Raw genomic sequence first — 27605 nt, forward strand, 5'->3', positions numbered from 1 at the left:
CAAAAAACTCAAAATAGAAGTACCATAATGCAGTATTTCCACTTCCAGGTATTCAGCCGTGCAGAACCACAGAACCTCTGAGACCCGGTATTTCCGCTGCCAGGAAGAAGAAAACAGAGACATGAATGTGAAAGGATATATGCACCCCGGAGTTTACTGCCGCATTATACCTGCAAGATATGGAGGCAGCCCGGGTGCCCATGGACTGACGAGTGGATGAAAAAGAGCTGGTAGATATGTGCAGTGGACTAGTACTCAGCCATCAAAAGGAAGGAAACCTCGCCATTTGCAACGACCTGGATGGAGCTGGGGTGTGATGCCATTTCGCATAAGTCAGAGAAAGACAAATACCGTATGATCTCACTCATATGTGGAATTGAAGAAACAGAAACAAATTTAAGAAACAAACGAGCAAAGGGAAAGAGAGAGAGAGAGGAACCAAGAAACAGACTCCTAACTATAGAGAACAAACTGATGGTCGCCAGCGAGGAGGTGGGTGGGGAATAAGGTAAACAGGTGATGGGGATTAAGGAGCGCGTGTGCTATGACGAGCACCAGGTGCTGTACCGAGGTGCTAAATCACTAAATTGCACACCTGAAACTAATATTACACTGTAATTAATTATAAAATTTAAGGTGAGGAGGGGCTGGGAAGAGAGTGCTGTTGGGGTGGAGTTGGGCCAAAGCAGGCAGGTGTGAAAGAGGGATTCTTTTTTTATTTTTAAGATTTTATTTATTTATTTGAGAGAGAGAGAGCATGAGCTGGGGGGAGCGACCAGCAGAGAGAGAGGGAGAAGCAGACTCCCCACTAAGCGTCCCAGGACCCTGAGATCATGACCTGAGCTGAAAGCCCACTGAGCCACCTGGGGGCCCCTGAAAGAGGGATTCTGATGAAAGAAGGGAGGGAAAAGCCTGTGGGGGTGCTCTTCTACCCATCTGCTGGGCAGAGAAGCTGAGGCACAGAGCAGGCAGAGCCTCCCGCTGGAAGTACTGTGGTAGTATTGCCCTTTCTCCTCCTGTTTGGGGCGAGGCTGACGTTGCAGAGGGAGTCAAGAGGAGCAGGACCCCAGCCTGAAGCTGTTAGGGAGGAGCTCGTGCAGGGCCCGATCTGCAGGCAGTAGCCCCAGGAAGTTGAAACACTCAGATTCAGGAGTTAGGAGGCCTGGGGTCCTAATCCCAAAGGGCCAGGGACCTACGCTCCACCTAGGGCCTTGTAGGAACCACTTCCGGCTTTGAGCCAGTTTTCTCCTCCGTAAAATGGGGGAGAGGGGATAGGGAGTGGTTCTCACCCACCTTATAGGGTTATGTTGAGGCAAATGATACTCTGGGGTTGAGAATCCCTCCTGCCTTGTGGGAGAGTCTAGAACATCTCTCCTTTGTAGACTGCAAAATGAGGCTGTGCAGGGCAGAGAAGGCCAAGGTCACAATGCCAGGGGACACGGAGCAGAACTCCAGGCTGGTGCCTCTCTGTCCAAGTGGAGTCCCAAGGAGACCTTAGAGGAAAGCAGCCCAAAAGCAGTCTGTGTGGTGGTAGGCGTCTGTCCTCCTAGGCCCGGAGTGTATACACACACACACACACACACACACACACACACACCCCAATCCTTCCAAGGGCAGGAGAAAGAGAAGTGAGGGGGCTAGCCCAGCTCCGTTCTCCTCCCAGAGGAGGTCTCCTGGAGCCCTTGGGTCAGAGCTCTGAGGGTCTAGGCTCCTCTGGGACTTTGTCCCAAATCCGCAGGGTGGGGCCTGGATCTAACGGAACTGTAAGGGTCTCCTCACCCCTGCACGGGGAGGAGCAGACCAGCACGGGCCCTTTAAGAAAGTTGGGGGTGAGGGGGGCCAACAGAGGAGCCCCGTCCTGAAACCGGAGCGCGGGCTGGCGCCTGCCCCGCCCCCAGAGTTAAGTAAGGCGCGGCGGCGGGCTGCTCCAGAGCCCCAGCCCGAGTCCGAGTCTGTGGAGCCAGCCTGCCAGGCTTCTCAGCTCGCGCCCTTGCTCTGGTGTCCAGGCTCCCGACTCCGCCGGCTCCTCAGCAAATCCTGCCGCGCAGCCCGCCGCGATGCGCTCCGGCCAGCAGCCCGCGCCCCGGGCTCCTGCCCTGGCCCTGGCTTTGACCTTGGCTATGTTGGCCGGACCCTCATCCGCAGGTGAGTAAGGAGCCTGAGACCACTGGCCTGGCCGGAGCTGTGGGGGGCTCCTTGGGTAGAAAAATGGGACAGGAGGGCCCAGAAGTCACCCCCAGACTGGGAGACGAGGGGGCTGCATTTCTCTTCCTCCAGATTGGGCTCTCTGGGAGTTCCGCTGCAGGATGGAAGCAGGATCCCCAGTGATAGCTCTCCCTCCAGGGCTTCTGTGGGCTCTATCTGAGGTTGGCCCTAGTCGGATTGTCTAGGGTGTGGCTCTGTGCAGGACTGTCCGCTAAAACCAGGGGGCCACCCAATGCTGTCTGGGTTCCCAGGGACTGCCCTAGTGCCCAAAAGATACTCTGTGACAGCAAGAAGCCAGTAGCCCAGCCTCAGCCGCCCAGGCCAGGAATGGGGCGTGCTGCAAGGCGAGAAATGGGGAGGGAGCCGCCCTGCTGCACCCTGTGTGGGCCCCCCCCTCCACCCCGTACCTCAGCCTGGGCAGCCTGCAGCCTCCCCTGGCCTCCTCCAACGGCTCGGGCCCCCTTCCTTGCCCCCAGGTAAAATTGTATGGCCTCTTCACCACCACCTTCCTCTTGCCTTCCTTTCTCGCTCCTGTCTCCTCAGCCCCCTCTCCTAACTCAGAAGGCCTGGTTAGTGACAGACGGGACCACCCACTTCTCAGCCTCCTAGAGCCCTTCAGATGTCCCATACCCCCACAGGAGCCTGTCCCCCAGACAGCCCTGGGCAACCCGCCGCACTTCCCTGTCCCGGGCATTGGTGCTTGACTCCAGCAGAGACTGAGTGACAGTTCGTCTTCTGAGGGCGCTAGGATGTGTCTCCTCTCCGTTACATGCCAGAAATCCCGCGATGGCAGCATTCTTCCTTGAGTCAAGGCCTGGTCTAGTTATGCCATAAGAACCGTGGCCGCAGGGCCCATCAGTCATTACTACCTATGCATGAATCAGTGCTTCAGCCTACATCTTTCGGGACCATTCCCAAGAGCAACTCTGAGCAGAGGAAGGGCCTGATTCTGCCCTCCAGGGGCCCAGGCCACACCCTCCTCCCCATCAGATGGGGAAGACAGCTCTAATGGACAGCATCACGAGGTACCCAGAGGGAAATGAGTCAGGGGAGGACCCCCCTCCCCAGTGGGGTGAGTCAGAGCTGGATCCCCAGGCTCTCTGCTCCTATTCCCAGGGACCCCCTCCTTCAAAGTCTCAGGGCCTGGGTGATGGGTTGGGCCTCTGGAAAGGTGGGAAGGGGCCATCTGGGGTGACTGGAGTGGGCTGCTTATCCAGCCTCCAGACAAGCACCCCCATCTCCTTGGGCTTCAACTGAGAGCCATACTCAAATACCTCTCAGCATCAACAATGTGCAAGCACTGTGCTGAGCAGTGAGTAGTACACGGAAATGAATGGGCTGAACTTGAACTCATTCAGGAGGCAGAAAAGCAAATTAAAACTCAAATAGCAATTCCTATCATGTCTGCAAAGATCCAGATGAAGAGCAGGGAGAAGAGAAATTGCCAGGCACCTGGGGCAGGCCAGACGGTGATCCTACAGCCACGCCTCAAAAGATGGGAAGGGGGTCAGTAACCTAGGCAGGAGCTCAGCCTGAGCAAAGGCACTGAGGTGGATGTGAGAAGAACATGTGGAGACAGGAAGACCAGCAGCCTGGTTAGAAGGCATATTTTGAGCACCAGCCAGAAAGAGCCATTGGGCTGGAGCACAGAATCCTTAAATGGCAGAATACAGCCCACGGACTATGCCCTCTTGGCGATAGGGAGCCAACGAAGATTTTAAGTAAGGAGAGTAGCATGGCAGCGTGGGGTTTTACAATGTTAAGCCAATCTCTGCCTTTAGGAAGAATTTGGATATGGGGAGGGGATGGAGAGCTGGAATCTTCTCCGCCTCCCAGGTAGAGCTCCCCTCCAACAATCCATCTCTATCACTATGCCTGGCTCGGCACCCTCTCCTGGTCTCTGCGTAGGGTCAGCCCCCACCTGAGGAAGGCATCGTTCCCATCCCTCCTTGGACACCCTGTGCCATCAAAGGCCCTCGGGGTCTCAGGTATCAGTGAGGCACACTGGGATGCTTCCCCTGCATTCATCAACATTCCAGAACATCTAGGTCATGAGGCCTGGGAGTCAAGCACCCTTGGAGACCATCTGGGCCAAGTTTCTAGTTGTACAGACTGGGAAACTGAGACCCCAGGGAGGAAGCACAGTGCTCTAGGTCCCACAGAGAATTGCAGCAGCGCAGGGAGAGCCCCCAGCCCTGCTTTGAGGGAGCTCCCCGCCTGTGTGGGATCTTAGGCTAGGGCCACCCTGCCAATGCGGTGTCCAGCTCCTTCTGAGCCCTTATGAGAGGCATTCAGCAGAGGGACAAGCAGTGGGGCAGAATGGGTTTGAGCTGATGGGGCTTGGCTTTCCACTCAGGGGAACAGCATGAGTAAAACTGAGAGGTCGGAGTGAGCGCGGAGCCTGCAGGGCCAGTGGCTCCCATCCCTCTTACCTGGCCCGGCATAGCAGACTGAAAGACAGAAGGTGGGGGGTTGAAGTAGGACTGGGGGTGGGGCAGGAGTACCCCGTAGGGAGGGTTCCTGCATTACCCGGGTGAGGACTCTGACCTGACGAGGTGTCTAGAGAACAGGACCATGGAGACATCAAGTGCAAGGAATTGTGTCGGGATAGATTCTTCTGCCTCTAGGGATCCTCTGGGGAACAGTGGTGCTGGAGACGTGTGCGTGTGCGCGCGTGCGCACTGCCCCGGGGCCTCTGGGGCAGGGCAGAGGCCAGGCCCTTGGCCCAGCCCACCCAGGCTCTGGAAAAGTTGTTCAAGTACCAAGGTTAACTGACCCACCCCCGACCCGGCGTTCGCCTGCCCCCCGGAGCAGGACAAGAAGGGCCTTTCAGTGCCGTCCGCCTGGGGGCTGCGGAGGGGGCTGCCCGGTGGGCCAGGCGGCTGGCAGCGGCTGCAGGAGAGGAGCGGGCTGTGCGTGGAGACTTCAGAGGAAGTGTACAGGCTGCTGCTGGGAACTGGGCGTGCTGCCCGGAGGGGGCGGGCAGGGGAGGGGGAGTTGGAAATAGCCCTGTCGTACACACTCGCGCGCGCGCGCGCGCGCGCACAGATGTATGAACACCTCTGTGCGCAGCCAGCGGTGCTCGCGGCCCTGGGCGGGGCGGGAGCGGGGGGCTGCCCAGGATAAGGAGGTGAGGGCAGGATAACGCAGGGGCTGCCGGGCTACTCTGCGGTGCCTACCAGGAGCAACTGAACAAGGGGCCTTCCGACTTGAGCCTACTCCCCTCCTGCTCCCTCTGCTCCTTCCTAACCTCTCCCCCAACTCCGGACCCCACCCAGCTCCCTCCTTGCCCCCAATGTGCCCCCTGCCCCAACATACGCCCAGTTCTGTAGAGCTTTCTAGAGCTAAGACTCTTTCTCCAGGTGCAAGCTTCGGCTGGGGTTCAAAAGTACCACGTTATTATTATTACTGAATGTAGATGAGTGATTTTGGAACGAACCGAGTTTGTATGAACGATTTTGTACTTGGATTCTCTCTGGGGTAGAGGCGCCTAGCTCTCTCGCTTCTCAGAAGGGCCCATCATTCCAAACAGGGGAGAGGGTGCAGCTATCTTCTAACTGTCTCACCTCTGGAGACATCCCACGGGGGGATGCCACCCATGTCGTGCGCAGCCTCACAGCAGCCCTGCAAGTCAGGGAACGTTACCATTCTAGTGATGAGGGAACTGAGGCTCAGAGAAATGCAGGGACTGGCCTCAGGTCACTCTCCAGGCACACAGGCCACAGTGTTGTCACTCCCCTCAACAACAGCCCAGATGGGGCCAGGTGGGCGGTCACCTACCAGTGGGCCCAGGCCCCCGCAGCAGGGGAGAGTGACAGGTCTTCAGGGGCAGGACATCTCCCCGAGGACCCCAGAACTCTGCTCCTGTGTCCCCATATCCCACTTCTCCATACCCTCCTTTGTCACAGCAGAAGCAAATCCTCTTCAAGAAAGTCCCCTACCCCCTTCGACGGCCAGGATAACAAATGAAGCCACGTTCATCCTAGATGTAGGGCAGTGGCACTGAGGGCTGCCATCAACGTGGCCTGGTGGCACGGGTCCCCAAGCTCTGAACAGTGCCTATCCTGTTGACCATTACTTCCTCCCACTCAGCTCCTGCCCACATCCCGGCGCTCCCAGCCTGCAGGGGAGCCGCGCTGCCAGCTCTGAGGTGTCTTAGCCAGGCCTCCAGCCACTGCTCACGCCTACCCATGTCAGTGTGGGTCTCTCTCGTGGCTTTAGCTGTTGTGGTGGATCAGTGAGGCTGCCTCCCCTCCCAGACCTCACTGCAGAGGCTCCCCACCCCAGACCAGTCTCCCCAGGGTTCATAGGGAAACAGGCCCAGAGAGGGGCAACCACTTTCTCAGCGTCATACACCAAGCCCTTAGCAGGCTGAGGGCAAAGCCTCCCTGCTCTTTGTCCTTGTGTCCTGGCTTGGGTGGTGGCCTTGCCCATAGGACCAGCAGCTCCCTGTAGGCAGACCTCCCATCTGTTTTCCTTGGAGGTCCCCACCGTCTTGCTCCACACAGGGTTGAGCCCACCACAGAGGGGCATATCGATTGCTGAGTCAACCAGGGTCTTTCAGACTGTGCCCAGGGTGCCCCAGGGCTTTATATCCAGAGGGGGCTGAGCCTGGCAGTGTGGGAGGCCAGCCCCACCCCCAGCCACACACAGCAGCTCCGGGAGCAGGCTTGTAGATTTGGGTTTTATGTAAGATGTGGTTTGGGTAATGTGTTTGTGGCTTGAAAAAAAAAAAAAAAAGACGTGAAAACCAAGCAATTGCTTTGAGTTGAAACATGCTGAGAGCAGGGAAGACTCATCAGATCCAAGGAAGAACTTCTTGGCTTTCAGAGAATGAGAATCCAAATCAAGACTGACCCCAAGAGCCCCAGGAACATGTCCTTTCCCAGGTGCAGCAAGGTCCGGGGGCCTGAAGGCAGGGAGCAGCACACAATTCCAGCTTCCTGCCAGCCAAGCCTGGGCACCTGGCCCCTCCTGCCCCAGCATCCCTCTCCTGTCACTTCTGGAACCAAAAGGGACATTTCTGGGCATCCAGGTGGGCTGGAGCCCCATGGTGCCACCTGCCTACAGGCCCCAAGACACCGTGACTATGCTGGGCCCTCTGTCCCCCTCCGATCCATCAGCCTCTACATTCAGGGTGATCCTGTGTCCCAAAAGGTGGCTAATGAGCTCAGCCATCAGATAATAGTCCATAATCCCTGGTGCCCTTCCACCCCTCTTCAAGCTGTTCCCTGCAGCTGTTCTTCTCTTCTCATCCTTCAAGGCCCAGCTCCAGCTCTACCACACCTGTGGGCTTTTCACAACCCTTGATCACTGAGGTCCACAGCCTGGTCTTCCCTCTTCCTGGGGCCCTGCCCTCCTTCTCTGGGGGCTTTCTGCCCCAGCCCCATGACCTCTGTCAGTCTGATGCCCAGGAGGTACACGCACACAGACAGTGTTGCTCAGCAGCCTGGTTCAGGGCCTAGCACAGACAGTGTCCAGCCCCTCCACCAGCGGTCCTGGGAGAAACCCCCACCTCAGGATTCAGAGCTCCCAGCTCCACGGCTGAAGCAGGGCATCTGGCTGGGGCCTGCCTCCTCTCTGGGGAGGTGGAGGGGGCTGGACTGAGGAGACCAACTTCCTTTCCCACCTAAAAGCAGCCCTCCCCCGCCCACGTTTCAGGAGGGGCCAGCTATAAATATCAGTGGGCCCAGGATGCTGATTCCCACGACTCCAGCCCCTCCCTGCCTCTTCCCTGTGCACAGCAGCTGGGGCCAGCCCAGCTCTCCTGCAGCTGGAGGCTGGCCAGGCAGGCCTCAGGCCCAGAAACACACACGCACACACACTTCCCACCATGGTCAGGGAAGGAACAAATCACCCTTTTTGGGTGCCTTGGAGCAGCTAAGAGAGAGCCCCCTCCCGCTCCTCAGTCCTGACTCAGGCCCCACCCCTCCCTCCTCTGAGTCCTCAGCTCCCGGAACTTCTGCAGGGCTGGGGGAGGCAGGAGGTCAGGCACGCGGGGGTGAGGAACATGGCGTTAGAGAGCCGAGGATTTCATTCCAGCCCTGCCCCTTGAGGTGTGACCTTTCTGAGCCTCAGTCTTCTCTCTAAAATGGGGATAAATGATTACCCGTCCTGTGCCTGTTGAGGACCAGGTGCCCCCCTGAGCCCACTTCCTTCTGGTACTCCCATCGTCTCCTTGGTTGGCGACAGGCCCAGCTGTCAAGGGCATCTTTGAGAGACGTTCCAAGAGGGGGGATTGGATGAGGTGGTCCTGTAAGCTGGTCTGTGTGGGACTCAGAGACATGGGAAAGGCGAGGTAGGTCCGCAAGGGAGCAAGCAGCCAGCTGCTGCCTGCCAGCCCAGGACCCTTGAGAAAGGGGGAGGGGGTCCTGCATCTGACTGACAAACTGGCCGAGGCCCACACACGTCTCCCACTATGAGGAGAAGCAGGACACCCCTCTCCAGCCCCACCCCAAAGCCTAATGGCCCCTCTGACGGAGAGCGTTGGTCCTGGGCACAGCACAATCAGTGTGTGTTGAAAGAACCACCAAATGAAACTCAGACCCTGTCCCGAGAGCAGATGGGTGGGGACAAAGAAAAAGAGCAGGCACCGGGAGCTTTTGTAGGATGGGAGCCTAGATGCCCATCTTCGCCCTGCCCACGGCCCACACCTGGGGCCCCTCTGGAGGTGGGGGTTGGAGGCAGGGCTGTGAAGACGGGAAATGACAGCCAGGACCCCCATGGGACCGCTAAGGAGCGGTGACCCCTTAGGCAGGAGGACCTGCGTCACAAGGGGCAGAAGCCAGACCGAGGGAGTGAAGCACCCTCTCTGCCCTGAGCTGCTTGGACCCATCGGGGGTGTTGGTGATGCCCGAGTCTGTGATGTGCGAGGTCAGAGCTGCTGGAGGCGAGGGCAAGTGAGTCTTGGGAATGGGCTGCAGAGCGGGACCAGCAGCTGGGGCCATGCCTGCTGGAGGGACATGCTAGGTGAGAGGCTGGGCAGAGTCTGGGCCTCCATCTTCTGTCTTCACCCCCATAGCAGTAACTCCTCTCAGCAGACGCTGGGCAGAGCTCAGCCAGCGCCCCGGACGTGTGCTAATAGCATCCAGGCTCCCGCCCCCGGCTGAGGCCCTGTCTCTGGGCATCTGGCGCCCATCTGAGGCCCGGCTGAGCTCTTCCAGGGCCAGATACTCAGACGAGAGCCTGTCCCTCCAACTGCTGACAGCCCTGAGTCAGGAGAGGTGTTGTAGGGACCGGAGCCAGCTGCAGAACCGCAGCCCTCGGGATACCTGGCCCTGCTGCGTGGCCTCAGGCAGACTCTCCCTCTCTGGACCTCTGGGTAGGATATTCAGTCCCCAAGGTCAGCCGTAACCTGTGAGCTCAAGCCCCTTGAGAATAGGACAGGGGCTCTCTCTGTCCAGAGAGCCAGCTGCTGGTCTGGGGCCAAACGGCAAAGTGGGCTGGGCCTGGAAGCGGGTGAAGAGGCAGCCCAGCCTGCCTGAGCTCCCTGGCACCTAGAAACCGCTTTCCCAAGCTGGCATGAAGTCCCGGGGCTCTCCCAGGATGAGAGCAGCGGCTCTGCTCCACCCCCCGTTTCCATCTTCCACCCCCTTGCTCTAGCCCCACCCTACCAAAAATAAACCCAGACCACCCCATCTTGTACCAGTCAGACCCACCCAGCCCCTCCAGAGCCAACTGAGTCACCGCTCCAAGCTGCTCCTTTTTTTAACTGTCTGAGTCACCGGCTGTGGCTAGGGCTCCATGACACATGCCCCCAGGCTACGGCCACACCACAGCCTCCAACGGCACAACCGAGGGAGGGGTCTGGATAGAGGCTGGCAGCAGGTGTGAGCCCAGGCCGCAACCTCTGCTGGTAACACCTCCAGGCCAGGGGCTCCTACCCCCTGGCAAGCCAGAGCCCAGACCTGTCCCCGGCGGCCCTGACACCACCTTGCCTCACCTGCCCGGGTAGTTTTTCCGGGATCTTGGTGACAAAGCCCATCTGTGTCAGCCCTGCCCCCACAGCGTTTCTTCGCCTCCAAACTGGTCTGGGCCTCCCACCCTGGGACGGAGGGTCTCCAGGCCCTGGGCCCTGCAGTGATGGGAATGGGCCAGGCCACAGAGATACCTAATTCCTGCCCCTCCTCACTGGCTGCAACTCGGACTCCGACCCCTCTGCCCAGAGCACCATGAAGACTTTCTGTAGCACAGAGGCCTCCCCCTCAGGTCTCTGCCAGCTTCCTCTAGCCCCTCTCCTCACAGGGTCAACCAAGCTCCGGGCTCTTCCCAGGGCTGTCTCTCTGCCTCTGGCCGCGCCGTGTCTCTGACCCTGCTCTGTTCCTGTCTTCTACCCAGTCCCCGTGGCAACGCCAAGTGCTGCCGCTGTATCCGGCACTTCACACACGCAGGTCCTTCCCTGGCCTTCCCAGCAGACACAACACACCCTCACCTCCACCCATTCCCATAAGGGGCTCTGGGCCCCAGGGACCGATCCTGAGAGAAATTTTCCATCCCCTCACCCAAGTCCTCCCCCCCCCCCCCCCCCCCCACACACAAATATTCTCACTTCCTTTCTTGGCTTAAATTCCTGACCCGGCAGCATAGATGCTCTTTTGAAAATGTCCCTAACAACTGTGCTCTGTCTTCTTCATTCACACATGCTTNTCGTAGGGGATGTCAAGATCCCACAGGCACTTCCTTGGAGGCTGAGACAGGGGGGCAGGGGGCCTGGGAATGGCCCCACCCCCAGCCCCTGCCTGAGCAGGGCCTGCACAGCCTCAACCCCAGCCATCTCCTGTCTGTGGCCGTGGCCTCCAGCTATAAATAGGGGCTCTGACTCTGTTTGCTTTAAAAACAAGCACCAGACTCTGTCACCATAGGCCCAGAAAAGCACTCCCTGGCTGGGGCAGTCTCCCACCCCACCCCAGCCATGGCCTGGCTCTCCCCTCCCCCCACCTGCCTGGGCACTGGAGTTCTGGAGGGAGAGGAGGACTGAAGAGAAGCCTGGAGGTGAGATGAGGTGGGGGAGAGCGGGAGCAAGCTTCCAGATGCAGCCCCTGCTAGATGGGCCCAGGTGGGTCAGCTAGAGCGAGCAGCTGCCCCTCTCGTGCTCCCCACTTCCGTCTCCCTTCACCAAGTGCTGCCAGGCTTGTTCCTGAGATGCCAATGTTCACAGAGAGAGGTGACAGTAGTTCAGGTCCCCCAGCCACAGTTGAGTGTCTTTGCACCCCAAATGCAGAGAAGGAACTTTGGGCTGTGGGGAAGGGTGGGGGAGACTTCCTTCCCGAAGGAGCAGGAGGGCATTCCGCAGGCAGAAAACAGGAGCTGGCCTGAGCAAAGACTGGGAGCGGGGGACCTGTCAGGTGCAGACAGAAAACACCCCAAGGTCTAGTGACGCTGACATGTGGGCTGTTCACAGGAGGTGAACAGGAAAGCCTGGCAGGGCTGTAACAGGGTGACCCAGCACCTTCAGGGCCATACTAAGGTGGGGAAATGGGAGCCATCGAAGCCTTTCAGACAAGGGAGGATGACAGAGTGACCTCCCGTTTGGGTTAACAGTGGTTGTTATTAGCGAAACAGGGCAGGAAATTCATTAAGCCAAGCAGGGGATGGGGACCATGTGCCTTGTGGGACGGTGCAGGGGAGCAAGAGGGGGAGATGAATTTGAAAGAGAATTTAGGGGCAGGATGGCTGGAACATGGGAAGGGAGGAGGGAGAATGTTCAAAATGACTTTCAGATGTCTACCCAGCCATGGGTGGGTGGTGAGGCCCTCTCTAGAAGGCAAGCAGGTGTGGGGAGAGATGGTACTGAATCTGGCTTGAGATAGGTGGGCTGGGGTTTGGCGGTCCCTCTGGGTGTTTCTGGTGCAGCCCCGGAGCATTGGTGCTGGAGACAGAGATGTGGGTGCCAAGGTGAAGAGCTGGTGCCTGAGGCCAGGCGAGAAGAGGTGGCCTGGAGAGAGCGCAGTGGCGGGGCACAGCTCGAGCGGTCACGGGGGGGGGGGTACGCAGGCCTGGAAGGTCTATTCCTGGAGGAGTTGGGCCTGCCATGGGGAGAGGTCTAAGGCTAGGGATGTCTGGGGGACCTGGTTAGCACAGGGGCCACTAGCAAGGGCTCTGGGGTTTCCTGGTCCACCCTGGCAGGCCACGCCCTCCTGCAGGCATCCCACCCACGCTGGAAGCTTGTTACTTGGCCTATGGTCAGTGATAGAAAATCCCTCCCAGGGGCCAAGGGCCACCTCCATTTGATCCCTGTATTCCTTTACGTGCTGATGTTTCCACCATCAGCACACGTGTATGGGCCTCCTGGACGACAGACGCCCTGCGCAGGGGATATGGGCCCTCCGTCCTGTCCTCAGGAGCCTCAGTCTGGCTCCACTGTACCCACTGTAGTGACCACAGCCCTCCACCAGCCACTTCCTGAGGAGCTGGGCTGGGCAAGCCTGGTTTGCCTCAGTCTCCCCAGCCAAGTTCCCTTTGCACGGATGGGAAAATTGAAGCCAAACAGAGCACAGCAGCATGTGGCTGGGGGGGTAGGGAGGGCCTCTGTCCCAAGCTTCAGCTTCCCCCAGTCTCCTGGACAGGGGACTGCCGTCTGTGAGATTATCCAACCTCCCTTCCCTATATTTCAGATGGAGGAACTAAGGCAGAGGTAGTGTGGCTTCCCCAAAGCACACAGATTCTTGAGCGCAAGCTGGGCCAAATCGTCCAGGCCTGCGTCCAGACCAATCCGCCAAGCCCCATCCCAGCTCACACACTCACTGTCTCCAAGCCCAGCCTTCCAGGCTGGGGGAAGCCCCAAGTCACCTCCCCAAGGGCCCTGCCCTTAGCGATTTCTCATCCCACAGCTGAAGGAGAGCTCAGAGATGAGCAACAGGCTTCCGCCCACTTCCTGGCTCTGGATTCAGCCCTACAGCGTCCCCCCCCACCACCAAGGGGCAAACTTCTCACCCCACCCCCTGCCCCTCTGCCCTCTTCCCTGATCTCCAAGACCCCAGTGGGCAGGACCAGGATTTATTACTGGCTGTAGGAACGTGCCATCCTTAGCCAGCCCTGAAGAAGGTCCCTCCCTGATTCAGCCAGCCCCAGAACCAGACCGGTCCAGCCACACCAGGAGAGGCCAGCGGCCAAACCACCAGCGGAAAGCAGATGCTCTCCCCTCCCTTCCTCACTCCCCTCCCCCCCCACCCCGTCCCCTAGGGAGCCCCTGAGGACAGGAAGGGAAAAAGCATGTCTCCTGGGCAAGGGGCCAGCTCTCACACCCTCCTCCTGCTGGAGCCAGTGGCAGATGGCCCACTTCCGATTCACACACGTAACGACAACCCCTTGACTGCTTCTGTGTGCCTGCGCCCCTCCCCGAGACCACAGCACCCAGCCCAGAGCCGCAGCCCAGGGGCTCGAGTCCAGCCCGGCGCTGTGCCTCTTGAGGCCTTAGCACAAGGAGTGTCCTCTGCGAGCCTCATGGCCTCACCTGTACCCTGGCAGCCACCTCATAGAGACCCTGTTGGGGGAAGGGGCTACTGAGCAGGCCCAGTGCCGGGTGAGGAGGGTCTCTTGCTCTGTTTCTTCTCTGCCGGATCCCCTACCTCAGCCTGGGCCCACTAAGAAGAGGGTCCCCCAATCCCCACCACCGCCGAGGGCCAGGAAAGCCAGGGAAAGGGGCCATGGAGGAGGGCCTGGAAATCCACCCATCGCCCTGCATGAGGAGGAAAATTATAAGGCAAGGAAAAGCCTCTCAGAATTGCTCCACACCACAGCAGCCCCACCCCTCGGCGCCTCGGGCCAGGGGAGCAGCAGGCCTTCCACAAAGACTCCATTGAGGCCCTGCTTCCTCCCCGCCCCAGCCCTCCAGCCTGGGTGGACTCTGAGCCACTTCTGGAGCAAACCTCTCATTTTCCCTCCTGCTTCCTCTGTACTACACATGGCCCCAAGGTTGGGACACGTGGCTGGGAGCCCAGGGTACCAGTCCTTTTAGGTAATCACTTTTTAGAGGGGGTCTCTAAGTTGGAAATGTCCCCCCGTATAGGCCCCTCGGCTTCGGTGGCCTCCAAGCTTTGGGTTAGAGGACCAGTTGCTGAGGCCAGTGACGAGGGTCGGGATTCAGCCAATAGCTGAGGAACCTTGTACCATCCTGGCCTCCTTGGTCTCACAAGAACCAGAAAGGTAACCGAACTGTGGAGGGCCCTGAGAGTGAGTCTTATGGCTCAAGAGTTCCTGGAGTGAAGAGAAACAGGCCCACGTCGACCCCAGCTGAGGTCTCCCTGGAGCTGGAATGGGGAGGCTGGCTGCCCGTGAGCGCAGAGCCTGACATCGGCTCTCTAACTGGGAAGCTGCTGTCTGCCAAGAGGAACGACTCCCTTTCTAAGTTCTGAGTGACTTTGAACTAAACTACTTTTGTTCCTTTGGCCGTGGCTTGTGGGGCAAGAGAGGAGCAGCGGGCCTCTGGGATGGCCCTGGGTTGTGGACTCGCAGGCTGGGGCCAGAGAGGTGGGAGAGTGAGGCTGTGCTGGTGTGCGAGCCTCTCCCTGGCAGTCGCCCCGGCAGGTGGTAAGCATCTAGGCTCGGCTCTTGGGACCCTGTTGTCCCCACCATGAGCAGGTTATGTTGTCCCTTTGGTCTGACCTAAAGTCTATCTCTCTAACCTCCCCCTTGTTACCTTCGGAGGGAACAGGCTGGGGGGAAGGTGACAGCTCAGTGGACAGGGCTGAGCCTTGGGACGTGCTGAGGGGCTGATACCGGAGTAGGCACGGTGTGCAGCATGGCCGGGGAGGATCATGTCCAGTATCTAGAGCCAGACTGGACCCCCCGCAACACATTGTCGCCTACCCCGCACTCACCGCAGTACGCTGTGACAGACCTGCACTCAGTTGCACTCATGGCTATGTGCCACCCACCGTGGCCACGCACAGTCTTCAGTGCTCTGTGCGACTGGGTTCCCATGCCAGCTCCTGACACTGCCTTCCCAGCTCGGAAAAGGGAGTGCGCACTGCGAGGAGCATCAGCCCCATTGGCCTGGGGTTTGTAGCTGTGGTTCTCAATAAGTTTCCACCCCTCCCAGCCTCCTCCGAAGTTCCCTGGCTTAGGGGCAGAAAGCTGGTAAAGGAAAAGCTCATCCCTTGGAGGCATAAGGGGACAGGATCTGGCCAGAGTTCTGGAGGGCCTGGGTGACCTCAGGGAGGGCCCGGCTGCTGGCGCAGGGCACCTGACCCAGGCCTGCCCTCACACGGGGCCACCCACATACACAGCCACAGGGGAGACAGAGAGCCTATCCCTGCCTTGGCCATCCTAGAGCACTCCCCTATGGTCCCCCTCAGACTTCACAGGAGAAGGGCTCTCCCAGCCTCACCCCTGCCTGCCTAGGATGTGGATCTCGAACAGGATCTGCCCCCCTGCTGCCCTACCCCAAGGAGCTTCGCTTGAGAGCAGAACCCCCTCTCCTGCCCAGCTCTCTGGCCGTGGCCCCTCCTCGCCTTCCACACTCGGGTCCATAGCAGCAGGCTTGCTGCCAACATCCAGCCTTCCGGGTCTCTCTTGGTTTCTCCTCCTTCATCTCCTTTGTCAGGCCTCTGTCTGGACCTCTGAGTTCAGTTTTTGTGGAGGGGGGGGGTCTTCATTTCTCACTCTTGGTTTTAACGTCTTTCTCAGGCTTTCTGCCTCCCCCAGGTGGTTCTTCTTTTCCAGGGCTCTGTCACTGTGCTAACGAACGAGTGAGTGAGTATGGAGCCCTCTTCTCTCACCTCCTGCTCCATCTCATGACCACTGGGTATACCTCCCCAGTATACACTGTCCAGGTCTCCCACTGCCCCCCTTTGCCCCTGGGCCCTGCCCCCCCCAAGGCCATTCTGCCCAGCAGCTCTGACTCCCAAACTTCCTCCCATATAAAGGCAGGCGGCAGCAGACACCCAGGAACGCCCATGACGCATGCTGACTGTGGGGCCGCCTGGCTGCCCCCAGGCAACCAGGAATGTGGCGGGAGCAGGGCACACAGGGATTGATTGCCTGGGAGTAGTGTGGGGTGGAGGTGCCTGCGTGAGCGCGGCTCATTCAGGTGGCTGGGCCAAGAACTGCAGGCTTTCTGCTTCTCTGTCAAGTTGCTTCTCCTCTGGAGCCTCAGTTTTTCTGTCTGGAAACCCCACTGAATCCTAAAGCTGCAGAGAACTTTGATATCAAGGAACCCATTACCCAAGGATGGGGGTGGGGCCAGGGCTGGGGAGGCAAGAGGCCCCAGGCCTAGCTCTCTAAACTATCCTGGGGCAAGGGTGGTGCTCCCAGTGACAGCCAGGATAGGGAAGGCGGGGAGGCAGAGATAAGGCAGCAAGGTGGCCAAATGGCCAAGACCCAGACAAAGGAGATAAGGGGCAGAGACTTGGAGAAAGACCATGTGGCTAGCCCCAGGCGTCGTGAGGACTCAGAAGGATCCGGATCTGCAGCCAACCCCACCCCTGGTGACTAGAAAAGGGACACATGTTTGAGACCCTGCCGCTGGTCAGCCTGATGGGCAGAGATACTCCCCACAAGGTGACCCATTGTCCCAAGCCACTGACGGAGAAGAGTAGAGCATCGTGGGGGAAGTAGGAAGTAAGCCTCACGCTTGGGGGGCCCCTGGGGGCAGGATCCAGGTCCCCATTCATACACACACTAGGAGTGCCCCCAGGGAGACAGGAGATGCTGGCACAACCTGGGCCCTGCAGAGGGGGGCTTGCGGGGACATTGCGGGGGACACGCTTCATCTCGCCGCCTGAGAAGAGGCTTGGCGGGCAAGGGCATAGGCTCTTTCTGCGCCCCCTCATCTCAGGAAGAGGGATGGAGCCACTCGGCCTCGGCCCTGTCTGTGGTCAGGAAAGGCGGGAAGCTGTGGGATGCTCCACCTTCAGCAAACCTCTGCGGTGGCCAGGTGCCGGGCAGGAGGGGTGGGCACCCTCCAGGAACACACGGCCCCTTTCACAGAGCCAGGCCCAGCCAAGTCACAGCGGGCGGCACCGAGGGGCAGGACAGGCCTGGGCACAATCACAGCTCTGTCCTGGCGGCTCCCAGCCCACACGCGCACACATGCACAAACACACAGCCTTATGCAAACCCAAAACATACCCCCGAGCAGCCACCCACACACTTGAACACACACGCAAACAGACATTTACGTAGTCCTGGACACCCACCCACCGACCGTCTCTCAGGTGCAGAAACCCAGACATGAGGCATTCTTTCGGCCCCTCCCACTCACCCCAGACCCCTTCCTTGCTGCTCCTGCCCCCCACGCTGAACGCCTGGCACCACCCAGACAGCCCACACCATTAACCCTCTGCATACCCCTATCTGAAAGCAGACTCTGGGACCAGAAAGGGACCTTCGGGACTAATCCCCACAGAGAGAAGGGGGAGGGACTGGGAAGGAGCGCCCATTTTACAAAATGGTGAGGGGGGGGTGGAACCAGACTGGGCCCCTTCTCCTGGCGCAAAGGGCAGCCCACATAGCTGCTACAGGCCTGAGCTGGTGTTTGGATGAATCATGGGTCTTCTTGACCCAGGAGAGTCAAGGGCAAGTCTCCAAGTAGTGATGATGCCTTCTTTCCTCCCCTCCACTGCCTTGGGACCCCAGTCAGGCCACTGAGGCTGGCTTGGCTCCTGCTACTTTTCCTTCTCCTCCTCTGTCTTCAGCTTCTCCAGAGCCTGTGCGCCCCTGCTGCCAGTCTCTCACCTGGCCTTGCTGCCCTGTGAAAGTACCCAGGCCCCTCCCTCTCTCCTCTCTACCACCCTCACCTCCTCCAGGAAGCCTTCTGGAACTAACTCCTAACTCCTTTTTATTCTGCACTGGCTCCCCGTTCACGGCCTCTCCCACGATCTCCCAGGACAGGGATGCTGGGTCCTTGCAACTGCGCCCCATCAGAAGGGGCAACAGAAGGAGACCACAAGGTGGGGGGAAAGGCGCTGTCAGAGTTTCCAAAACCCTGGCCAGCAAGGCCTCTGCGGCCTCTGCTGGGACGAGGGGGCTGCCCGGCCCGCGCACAAGGCAGCTTGTGTGAGTGCTTCCCTGCCCAGCCCCACAGGAAACAGCAGGGCCCAGCCCCTCAATGGGCTCATTCAGACCCCAGCTCTCTGGAAAGTACCTCTACTTCCTGCCACCCTCCCACTCCAGCCTGGAGAGGGGGGCTAAACAGGCTGCCCCTCTCCTCCTCTGGGGGGGGGGCGGGGGCTAGAGGCAGGTGGTTCAGTGGGCAGTGCCAGCCATCTAGTTCACTTCCTGTCTGGGCACCCGACCATGCCCGCACCCACCTTTAACCAAAGGGAGTGTGATTGGGTGTGTGAGCTCACTCCCCTGCAGCGGAGGGAGACGGCCCCCTCCCCCGCTAAACAGGTAAATGTTGAGCAATGGGCTTTCTGGGGGAGATCCCTCATCTGTAGCCTTTTCCTCTTCCATGGTATAGATACTCCCGCGGGGCAACATCCCCCAGCTTGCAAAATTCCTGCAGATTTAACAATCAGCTCTTGCCACCTGCCGCAGTGATTCCTGCGGGGCCACGGCCCCCTCACTTCTGTGCTAGGGCTGCCCTCAGTTCGGGGTGCTGCTTTTTGTTCTTAAGAATCAACGCCCTTGGGGGCATCTGGGTGGTTCAGTCTTTGCGTGTCTGCCTTGGGCTCAGGTTGTGATCTCTGGGTCCTGGGGTCGAGCCCCACAGGGGGCTCGCTGGGCAGTGGGGAGCCTGATTCTCCCTCTGCCCCTTTTCCCCACTCATTTTTTTTCTCTTTCTCTCAAATAAATAAATAAAATCTTAAAAAAAAAAAAAAAGAATATCCTTGAAGATGAGGTGGCGGCCTCGTCAGTTCTCCCTGGCGCCAAGGTCTGCTGGCTCTGCAGGGCCCTACCCACCCAGATGGTTTTGGAGCATTCACTTGATTCCTTTAGCCCCTCAGACAAGGTTCTGGCGGGGCCGGCAAGCGCTGGCAAGAGGGGATAACTGCAGAGATTTTGGCTCAGCCCGAGAGGAAGAGCATTATCTTTCTTGGACATCCCTCCGGACTCCTCCAGTGGCTGGTGCCACCACTCAGATCAGGGCCCAGCGCGTGTGTGGCTGCTGCCAGATCATCCCCGTCAAGGCCATTAGCCTTGACTCCCGCACACAGGGCTTAAGGGAAGTCCCCGCCGAGATGAATAGCCTTTTTAAACCATTCCTGTCTCCCCTTGCCGACCCCACCCTTCCCTAGCCCGGGACCTCTGGGGAACAGAGTCAAAGTTATGCTTGGCCCTAATTTCTGCAAAAGGAATAAACCAGAAATTTTTGCAGCTGGTTGGAGATCAAGGGAGGGTAATTTTGAGAAACGGTCTGGAGGAGGTGGCAGCTTAAAAAGAAGAGGTATCCCATATGGGACCCAAAGGGCCCCACACAGTGACCACCAGCCTTGGGGAACCCCAGATATGGCCTGCTCAGGCCATATGGACTTGGGCCCTCTGGCCTGCTCAGCAAACCTTTAGCCCTCCCAGGCCCTGTCTTTAGCCATAGACCCAGGCTCAGAAAGTCAGCTGTAGTCATCAGTGGCTCCCCAGCCATGGTGGAAACAATAGGGCCGGATCTGACCGCTCACAAACGACTAACAACAGCTCTGCAGGAGGAAGCAATATGGGGTGATGCAGGAAGTTTGGGCCCATCTGGGGTCCAGCACTGCACGTGGTCTTCATCTGGCCTCAGAGCCTTTGCTCCTTGGTGGACTCAGTCCGACAAGCTGCCACCCCCACCCCCAAAGCCATCTGGGAGCGTGGCCCAAGAGAGAAGTGGGGATGGGGGGCTGCCTGTCTGAGTACCACCGCCAGGCCCCAGCCCACCCACAGTGGGAGGGAATGGCGTGGAAAGCGTTGCCCAAGAACCGAAGCGTAGGGCATTTAGGAGAAGGAATTTGAGCAGGGATCAGTGTTGGGTAGGGATAGTTCTCCTGGAACTCCATTTCCAGGGTTATGACCATCAGGCCAGGTTACCCAGGCAAGGATGGTTTTCCTTTAGGCCCGAGAGGGACCAGACCCAGGATGGGGAATCCTGTAGGGCCCAGGGGAGGAGAGTCAGAACTGGCAGCCCCCCCCCCACCGGCCCTAGGAACCTCTGAGGAGGAAACGTGAGTTGGTTGGAATGGGTCTGGCCTTCTTTGGAGCCAAGGTCTGGGCTGGACACAAGATGAGGCTGTGCCTTCTGGCACACCAGGACCAAGCAGGTGACGGGCCACACAGGACCACAAAGCTGCACCAGCATGAACTCCCTCCCCACAGCCTAGGCAGCCTCTGCAGCCCCTCTTCGCCTCCAGGCCAGAGTCTGCACTTTGATGCCAGCTCCCTCTCTCACACAGCCTCCTTCTTCGGTGAGAACCACCTGGAGGTGCCCGTGGCCACAGCTCTGACCGACATAGACCTCCAGCTCCAATTCTCCACGTCCCAGCCTGAAGCCCTGCTTCTCCTGGTAGCAGGCCAGGCTGACCACCTCCTCCTGCAGCTCCTCTCTGGATACCTACAGGTCAGTGACATCTCCCTGCCGGCCTCCTCCTCCAGCTCCGGACGGCCCCCAACCAGCTGTGTGACCTCATGGGAGTCACTTTCACCCCGGGGTCTCTAGGTCTCCGCTGTGCAGTGAACAACAGCATTGCCAAAAGTGTGACTCCCTCGTGGACTGGCTGTGCCCTGCAGGCCTGCGGTCCCGCAGTCCCGGCCAGCTGGTGGTCTCTGGTCTCTCGCAGCCAGGCCCTCACTCACCACACGCCCTGGGCCTGGCCCTGACCCTGCCCGGTCCCTGCCTCTGCTCCGCCCCCATCTCCCCAGCCCTGCACCGTCCCCATCTCAACGTGTCCCCCGGCACTCCCCCAGGCTGGGTGCCCTCTCCGGGATTCAGCAGCCCAGTGAACCCCCCTGCCAATCACCAGTCACCCTGCTGTGCCGTTGTCTGTTCATGATGGAAACAGCCAGTACTGCCAAAGCTTCTCCATTTTCCTGTTTCATTCTGCCAGTCACCACAAGCTTTATTAGCAAGGTGTCCTCTGACTTTCTCTCTTGAGGCTTCCCCTTCACTATGAAGAGCTTGAGAACCTGAGGTCTTAGTCCAAATTTGGGAAAGCCATCTGCTTCCCCAGCCCAGTGGGGAGAGGACTAGGACTGGTCATCTGTCAGTCCACCTGCTGCTGCCATTGCTTCTCACTGCCACAAGGCGTCACTGTGGAGTGAAGGCCGGGTACAGCCCGGCACTGCCACTCTCCCAATCTGCCCGGTACTGGTACCGGGATGCCTCCACCCTGTGGGGGTGCTCTGTACTTGGACTCCCGCAGCCACAGTTCTTAGTGCTCTGCTTTTCCAGTTCCCATACTCTGCCACCACCCATTCTACCATCCAGTCGTGGATCCAGATCCAGAGCCAGTTCTGGTGCCAGTGTCGTAGGGACGGAACTCTGTTCTCCTCTCCCCGAGGATCCCTCACCCGAGATCCAGGAGCTTTTCTTTACATAACCTTCAGCACAGAGAGCACCTGGAATTGGGCTCCCCATCCCTGAGCAGTGAGCCTGGCTGCCTCAGTGGCGCCAAGGTATTCAGAGGATTCCCAGGTGCCCATTACCCCAGGGGTGAATCTTCTGGATACCAAGGTGATTTTCTGGTGGCTCTCCCCCATAGGAAAGTTGGGGAGAGTAAAAAATGCAGACTGAATCTCTAGGAAAGCATCTTGCTATATGCCAGTTCTCTGATTCCCATCAGGGACTCCAGAGCCCATCTAGACCTGACTCAGAGATCACTTCGGTGAGTGTTTGGGGGATGAGTAGAGGTGGCAGGAAGGAGACAGGGTGGCCTGAGAAGCCCCCGTCCCGGGACCTCCACTCTGGGGACTCCGCTGTGGCAGACCAGCTGTGTTCTTACAGTAGGAGCAGATGAACTCAAAGCGCTGCCCCGCTCCCATTCCTCCACCTCTCCCCAGGTCAGACTCGCACTGGGCCAGGAGGAGCTGAGGCTGCAGACGCCGGCTGACACGCTGCTGAGCAACTCCGCCCCCCACACCGTGCAGCTGACTGTTTCAGACAGCGAGGCCTTGCTGTCCGTCGATGGGCTCCTGAACACCTCAGCCCCCATCCTGGGAGCGCCCCTGGAGGTCTCCTATGGGATCTTCCTGGGCGGCACCGGGAGCCTTAGCCTGTCCTACCTGAGGGGAGCTAGCCGGCCCCTGAGGGGTTGCCTCCACGCTGCCACTCTCAATGGCCGCAACCTGCTCCGACCACTGACCCCAGGCGTGCACGAGGGCTGTGCTGAAGAGTTTTCTGCTGATGACAATGTGGCTCTGGGCTTCTATGGGCCCCACTCGCTGGCAGCCTTCCCTGCCTGGAACACTCGGGAGGAAGGTACCCTGGAGTTTATACTCACCACTCGGAGCCAACAGGCGCCCCTGGCCTTCCAGGCAGGGGGCCGGCAGGGGGATTTCATCTACGTGGACATATTTGAGGGCCACCTGCGGGCTGTGGTGGAGAAGGGCCAGGGCACGGTATTGCTCCACAACAGCGTGCCCGTGGCCGATGGGCAACCCCATGAAGTCAGCGTCCACGTGGATGCTCACCAGCTGGAAATCTCCGTGGACCAGTACCCCACACGGACTTCCAACCGCGGGGTCCTCAGCTATCTGGACCCACGCGGCAGTCTCCTCCTGGGGGCTCTGGACGCCGAGGCCTCTCGCCATCTCCAGGAGCACCGCCTGGGCCTGGCCCCGGGGGCCATCAACGCCTCCCTGCTAGGCTGCATGGAGGACCTCAGCATCAACGGCCAGAGGCAGGGACTCCGGGAAGCCTTGCTGACGCGTGGCATGGCAGCCGGCTGCCGGCTGGAGGAAGACGAGTATGAGGAGGACCCCTACGGCCCATATGAAGCTTTCTCCACCCTGGCGCCCGAGGCTTGGCCAGCCATGGAGCTGCCTGAGCCCTGCGTGCCTGAGGCGGGGCTGCCTCCTATCTTTGCCAATTTCACCCAACTGCTGACCGTCAGCCCGCTGGTGGTGGCCGAGGGTGGCACGGCCTGGCTCGAGTGGCGGCATGTGCAGCCCACGCTGGACCTGAGCGAGGCCGAGCTGCGCAAATCCCAGGTGCTGTTCAGCGTGAGCCGCGGGGCACGGCATGGCGAGCTCGAGCTAGACATCCCCGGTGCCCAGGCACGGAAAATGTTCACCCTCCTGGACGTGGTGAACCGCAAGGCCCGCTTCGTTCACGATGGCTCCGAGGACACCTCCGACCAGCTGATGCTGGAGGTGTCCGTGACTGCCAGGGGGCCCGTGCCCTCCTGCCTTCGGAGGGGCCAAACCTACATCCTGCCCATCCAGATAAACCCTGTCAATGACCCACCCCGTATCATCTTCCCACATGGCAGCCTCATGGTGATCCTGGAACACACACAGAAGCCACTGGGGCCCGAGGTTTTCCAGGCTTATGACCCAGACTCCGCCTGCGAAGGCCTCACGTTCCAGCTCCTTGGCACCCCCACCAGCCTCCCCGTGGAGCGCCGAGACCAGCCGGGGCAGCCAGCAACTGAGTTCTCCTGCCGAGAGCTGGAGGCCGGCAGCCTTGTCTACGTCCACCGAAGTGGGCCCGCCCAGGACCTGACGTTCCGGGTCAGTGACGGGCTGCAGGCCAGCCCTCCCGCCACGCTGAAGGTGGTGGCCATCCGGCCCACCATTCAGATCCGCCACAACACAGGGCTGCGCCTGGCCCAGGGCTCTGCTGCACCTGTCTTGCCCACCAACCTGTCAGTGGAGACCAATGCCGTGGGGCAGGATGTGAGCGTGCTGTTCCGAGTCACCGAGGCCCTGCAGTTTGGGGAGCTGCAGAAGCAGGGGGCAGGCGGGGCCGAGGGTGCCGAGTGGCGGGCCACACAGGCATTCCACCAGCGGGATGTGGAGCAGGGACGCGTGAGATACCTGAGCACTGACTCGCAGCATCGCACAGAGGATGCCATGGAGAACCTGGCCCTGGAGGTCCAGGTGGGCCAGGAGACCCTGAGCAATCTGTCCTTCCCAGTGACAATCCAGAGAGCCACGGTGTGGCTGCTGCGGCTGGAGCCACTGAACACTCAGAACACCCAGCAGGAGGCGCTCACCACCTCCCACCTGGAGGCCACCCTGGAGGAGGAGGCAGGCCCCAGCCCCACCACCTTCCACTATGAGGTGGTTCAGGCCCCCAGGAAGGGCAATCTTCGGCTACAGGGCACACGGCTGTCAGATGGGCAGGGCTTCACCCAGGATGACCTGCAAGCCGGTCGAGTGACCTACGGGGCCACAGCACGCACCTCAGAGACAGTCGAGGACACCTTCCGCTTCCGAGTCACAGCTCCGCCGCACTTCTCCCCGCTCTACACCTTCTCCATCCACATTGGTGGTGACCCAGACGCTCCCGTGCTCACCAACATCCTCCTCTCAGTGCCCGAGGGTGGTGAGGGCATCCTCTCGGCTGACCACCTCTTCGTCAAGAGTCTCAACAGTGCCAGCTACCTTTATGAGGTCATGGAACGGCCCCGCCACGGGAGGTTGGTTTGGAGGGGGGCACAGGACAAGGCCACCGTGGTGTCATCCTTCACCAACGACGACCTGCTGCAGGGCCGGCTGGTATACCAGCATGACAACTCCGAGACCACAGAAGATGACATCCCCTTTGTGGCGACCCGCCAAAGTGACGGCAGTGGTGGCATGGCCTGGGAGGAGGTGCGAGGCGTCTTCCGCGTGGCCATCCAGCCCGTAAACGACCACGCTCCCGTGCAGACCATCAGCCGCGTCTTCCACGTGGCCCGGGGTGGACGGCGGCTGCTGACAACAGATGATGTGGCCTTCAGTGACGCCGACTCCGGCTTTGCTGACACTCAGCTGGTACTGACCCGCAAGGACCTTCTCTTTGGCAGTATCGTGGCTGTGGATGAGCCCACGCGGCCCATCTACCGCTTCACCCAGGAGGACCTCAGGAAGAGGCGAGTCCTGTTTGTGCACTCGGGGGCTGACCGCGGCTGGATCCAGCTGCAGGTGTCCGATGGGCAGCACCAGGCCACCGCGCTGCTCGAGGTGCAGGCCTCAGAGCCCTACCTCCATGTGGCCAATGGCTCCAGCCTCGTGGTCCCTCAAGGAGGCCAGGGCACCATCGACACTGCTGTGCTCCACCTGGACACCAACCTGGACATCCGCAGTGGGGATGAAGTCCGCTACCGTGTCACAGCCGGCCCACACTGGGGGCAGCTGCTCCGGGCCGGCCAGCCAGCCACGGCCTTCTCCCAACAGGACCTGCTGGACGGGGCCATTCTCTACAGCCACAATGGCAGCCTCAGCCCTCGAGACACCCTGGCCTTCTCTGTGGAGGCAGGGCCTGTGCACACAGAGGCCACCCTGCATGTCACCATTGCCCTGGAGGGGCCACTGGCCCCACTGCATCTGGTCCAGCACAAGAAGATCTACGTCTTCCAGGGGGAGGCGGTTGAGATTAGAAAGGATCAGCTGGAGGTAAAGGGCCGGGGGGCACGCAGAGGTGATAGGCCAGATGAAGGGGGCCCTTCCAGCAAGCCTTCATGCCCGGTGTGCTTGGATGTTGGGGGATGCGTCTGTGGTGACTCCTGGGTCGGGTGTATGTCCGCGCCTCAGGTATGCACCTGTACGCATGCACGGGGGCATGCCTGCGAATTTCTGGGGGAGTTTGCATGTCTGCCCGTGAGTTATGCGTGCCTCCGCATGTCAGGTGCACACGTACATGCTGTGCTAACCGTGCAGATTCCTGGGCCCCACCCAGGCCGTAGAATCTCTGAAGTGGAGCCCGAGAATCTGCATTCTAATAATAAGTTCCCTGGGGAATTTTCATGGGTGCAGACTTTGAGGACCGGAAGCCTTGGAGACAGACTTGTTTGATCTCCAGGCTCCCATGCCCTCAACTCTTTTCCCAGACCCCAGACCAGGCCTCAGGACCTGGAGAGAGCGGCTGACCATCCAGGAACCTCACAGAGCAGCCATAGGCCTTCCAGCAGGCCTACTAACCCACTGTGTGACCTCAGGCCAGTCCTTGCCCTCTCTGCCACACTGCCAATTTCTGAGCCCTCTGTGGTTCCAGCTGTCTGGATTTGGGGGCAGACTGTGATTAAACATGTCTGGCATCAGAAAGGCTTTGCCCTGAAGGAGGCAGCATTTGAGCCAGGCTTTGAAGAGTCTGGGGTTTCAGTTGCAGGGAATGAGGGGACAGTATTCCAGGCAGAGAGAACAGAATTCGGGAATACAGACAGTATTCCAGCCATAGGCACGGGATCAGGAATATGAGTTGGGGGTGACATGTAGCCTTTTGTAGCTGGACCATCAGGTGAGAGAGCACGCAGTGGCCCTTGGGCGGGACCTGGGTCTTCACGCTCCCTAAAGCCTGTAGTCTGTGGCGTCTGCCCCTCTCAGAAGGATGGCGCGCCCTCTGGTGGTGAAGAGTAGCAACAGCGGGGGCAGGGGCTCCCTCTGTGTATGCGTGTGTGCATGCAGGTTACAAGGCTGTGTTACGTGTAAGATGTACGTGTGTGTCTGTGCCCACACATCAGTGTGTGGTGATATTGTACTTCTATGTCACCGAATCTGGGGGCGTGTGATGGTTTACATCTCTTAGGGAGTGTGCGTCTCAGAGGCCGTGTAGGTGTGTGACTGCTGCTGGGGCTGGTCAAAGGGTGCAGCCCCCTGACCGGCTGCGTGTCTGGGGGTTGTGTGTGCGAACCTGAGTGCGTGTCTGTGTGTCTAAGTGAGCAGCGGCGTCTCGGCACTCCCTGGGGGACGGAGGGGGGCGTGGAGCTGGAGCCTTTCTGGCCTCTAGGGACCACGACAGCCTCCCTCTGTAACCCTCTGCTAACCAGGCAGCCCAGGAGGCAGTGCCACCCACGGACATCGTGTTCTCCGTGAAGACGCCCCCGCGTGCCGGCTACCTGGTGATGCTGTCCCACAGCGCCCCAGCGGCCCAGCCGCCCAGCTTGGACCCAGTGCAGAGCTTCTCTCAGGAGGCGGTGGACGCCGGCCGTGTGCTCTACCTGCACTCCCGCCCGGAGGCCTGGACCGACGCCTTCTCCCTGGACGTGGCCTCGGGCCTGGGTGCTCCCCTTGAGGGCGTCCGCATGGAGCTGGAGGTGCTGCCCGCTGCCATCCCACTGGAGACCCAGAACTTCAGCGTCCCTGAGGGCGGCGCCCGCACGCTGGCCCCCCCGCTGCTCCGAGTCACTGGGCCTTTCTTCCCCACGCTGCCGGGCCTTGGCCTGCGGGTGCTGGAGCCGCCCCAGCACGGGGCCCTGCGGAGAGAGGAGGCTCCTCAGGAGGGGTCGCTCAGCGCCTTCTCCTGGAAAGAGGTACAGCCATCGGGGGCCGTGGGGGCAGCCCGGCTCTGGGGGCCGAGCGGGGGAGCTGTAGGCCGAGAGGGGGCAGGGAGCGCCCATGGGTGGAAG

At 60.0% G+C, this 27605-nt stretch overlaps 2 protein-coding genes across 2 annotated transcripts in view; one reads left to right on the forward strand and one right to left on the reverse strand.

Annotated features, from left to right (window-relative positions):
• Positions 1 to 27605, reverse strand: part of SNX33 (sorting nexin 33) — a 68902-nt gene that overhangs the window by 6350 nt on the left and 34947 nt on the right. The gene's annotated exons all lie outside the window — the stretch shown is intronic.
• The window catches only part of CSPG4 (chondroitin sulfate proteoglycan 4), a 42118-nt gene continuing 16457 nt past the window's right edge, over positions 1945 to 27605 (forward strand). The window contains exons 1-4 of the mRNA XM_019805830.2: positions 1945 to 2145; positions 20514 to 20677; positions 22117 to 25656; positions 27027 to 27509. Coding sequence (XP_019661389.2) covers positions 2058 to 2145; positions 20514 to 20677; positions 22117 to 25656; positions 27027 to 27509 — 4275 coding nt within the window. The 5' untranslated portion in view covers positions 1945 to 2057. The remainder of the gene's footprint in view (positions 2146 to 20513; positions 20678 to 22116; positions 25657 to 27026; positions 27510 to 27605) is intronic.

Source organism: Ailuropoda melanoleuca, chromosome 9 (assembly GCF_002007445.2).
Source record: "Ailuropoda melanoleuca isolate Jingjing chromosome 9, ASM200744v2, whole genome shotgun sequence".
NCBI classification, from domain to species: domain Eukaryota; kingdom Metazoa; phylum Chordata; class Mammalia; order Carnivora; family Ursidae; genus Ailuropoda; species Ailuropoda melanoleuca.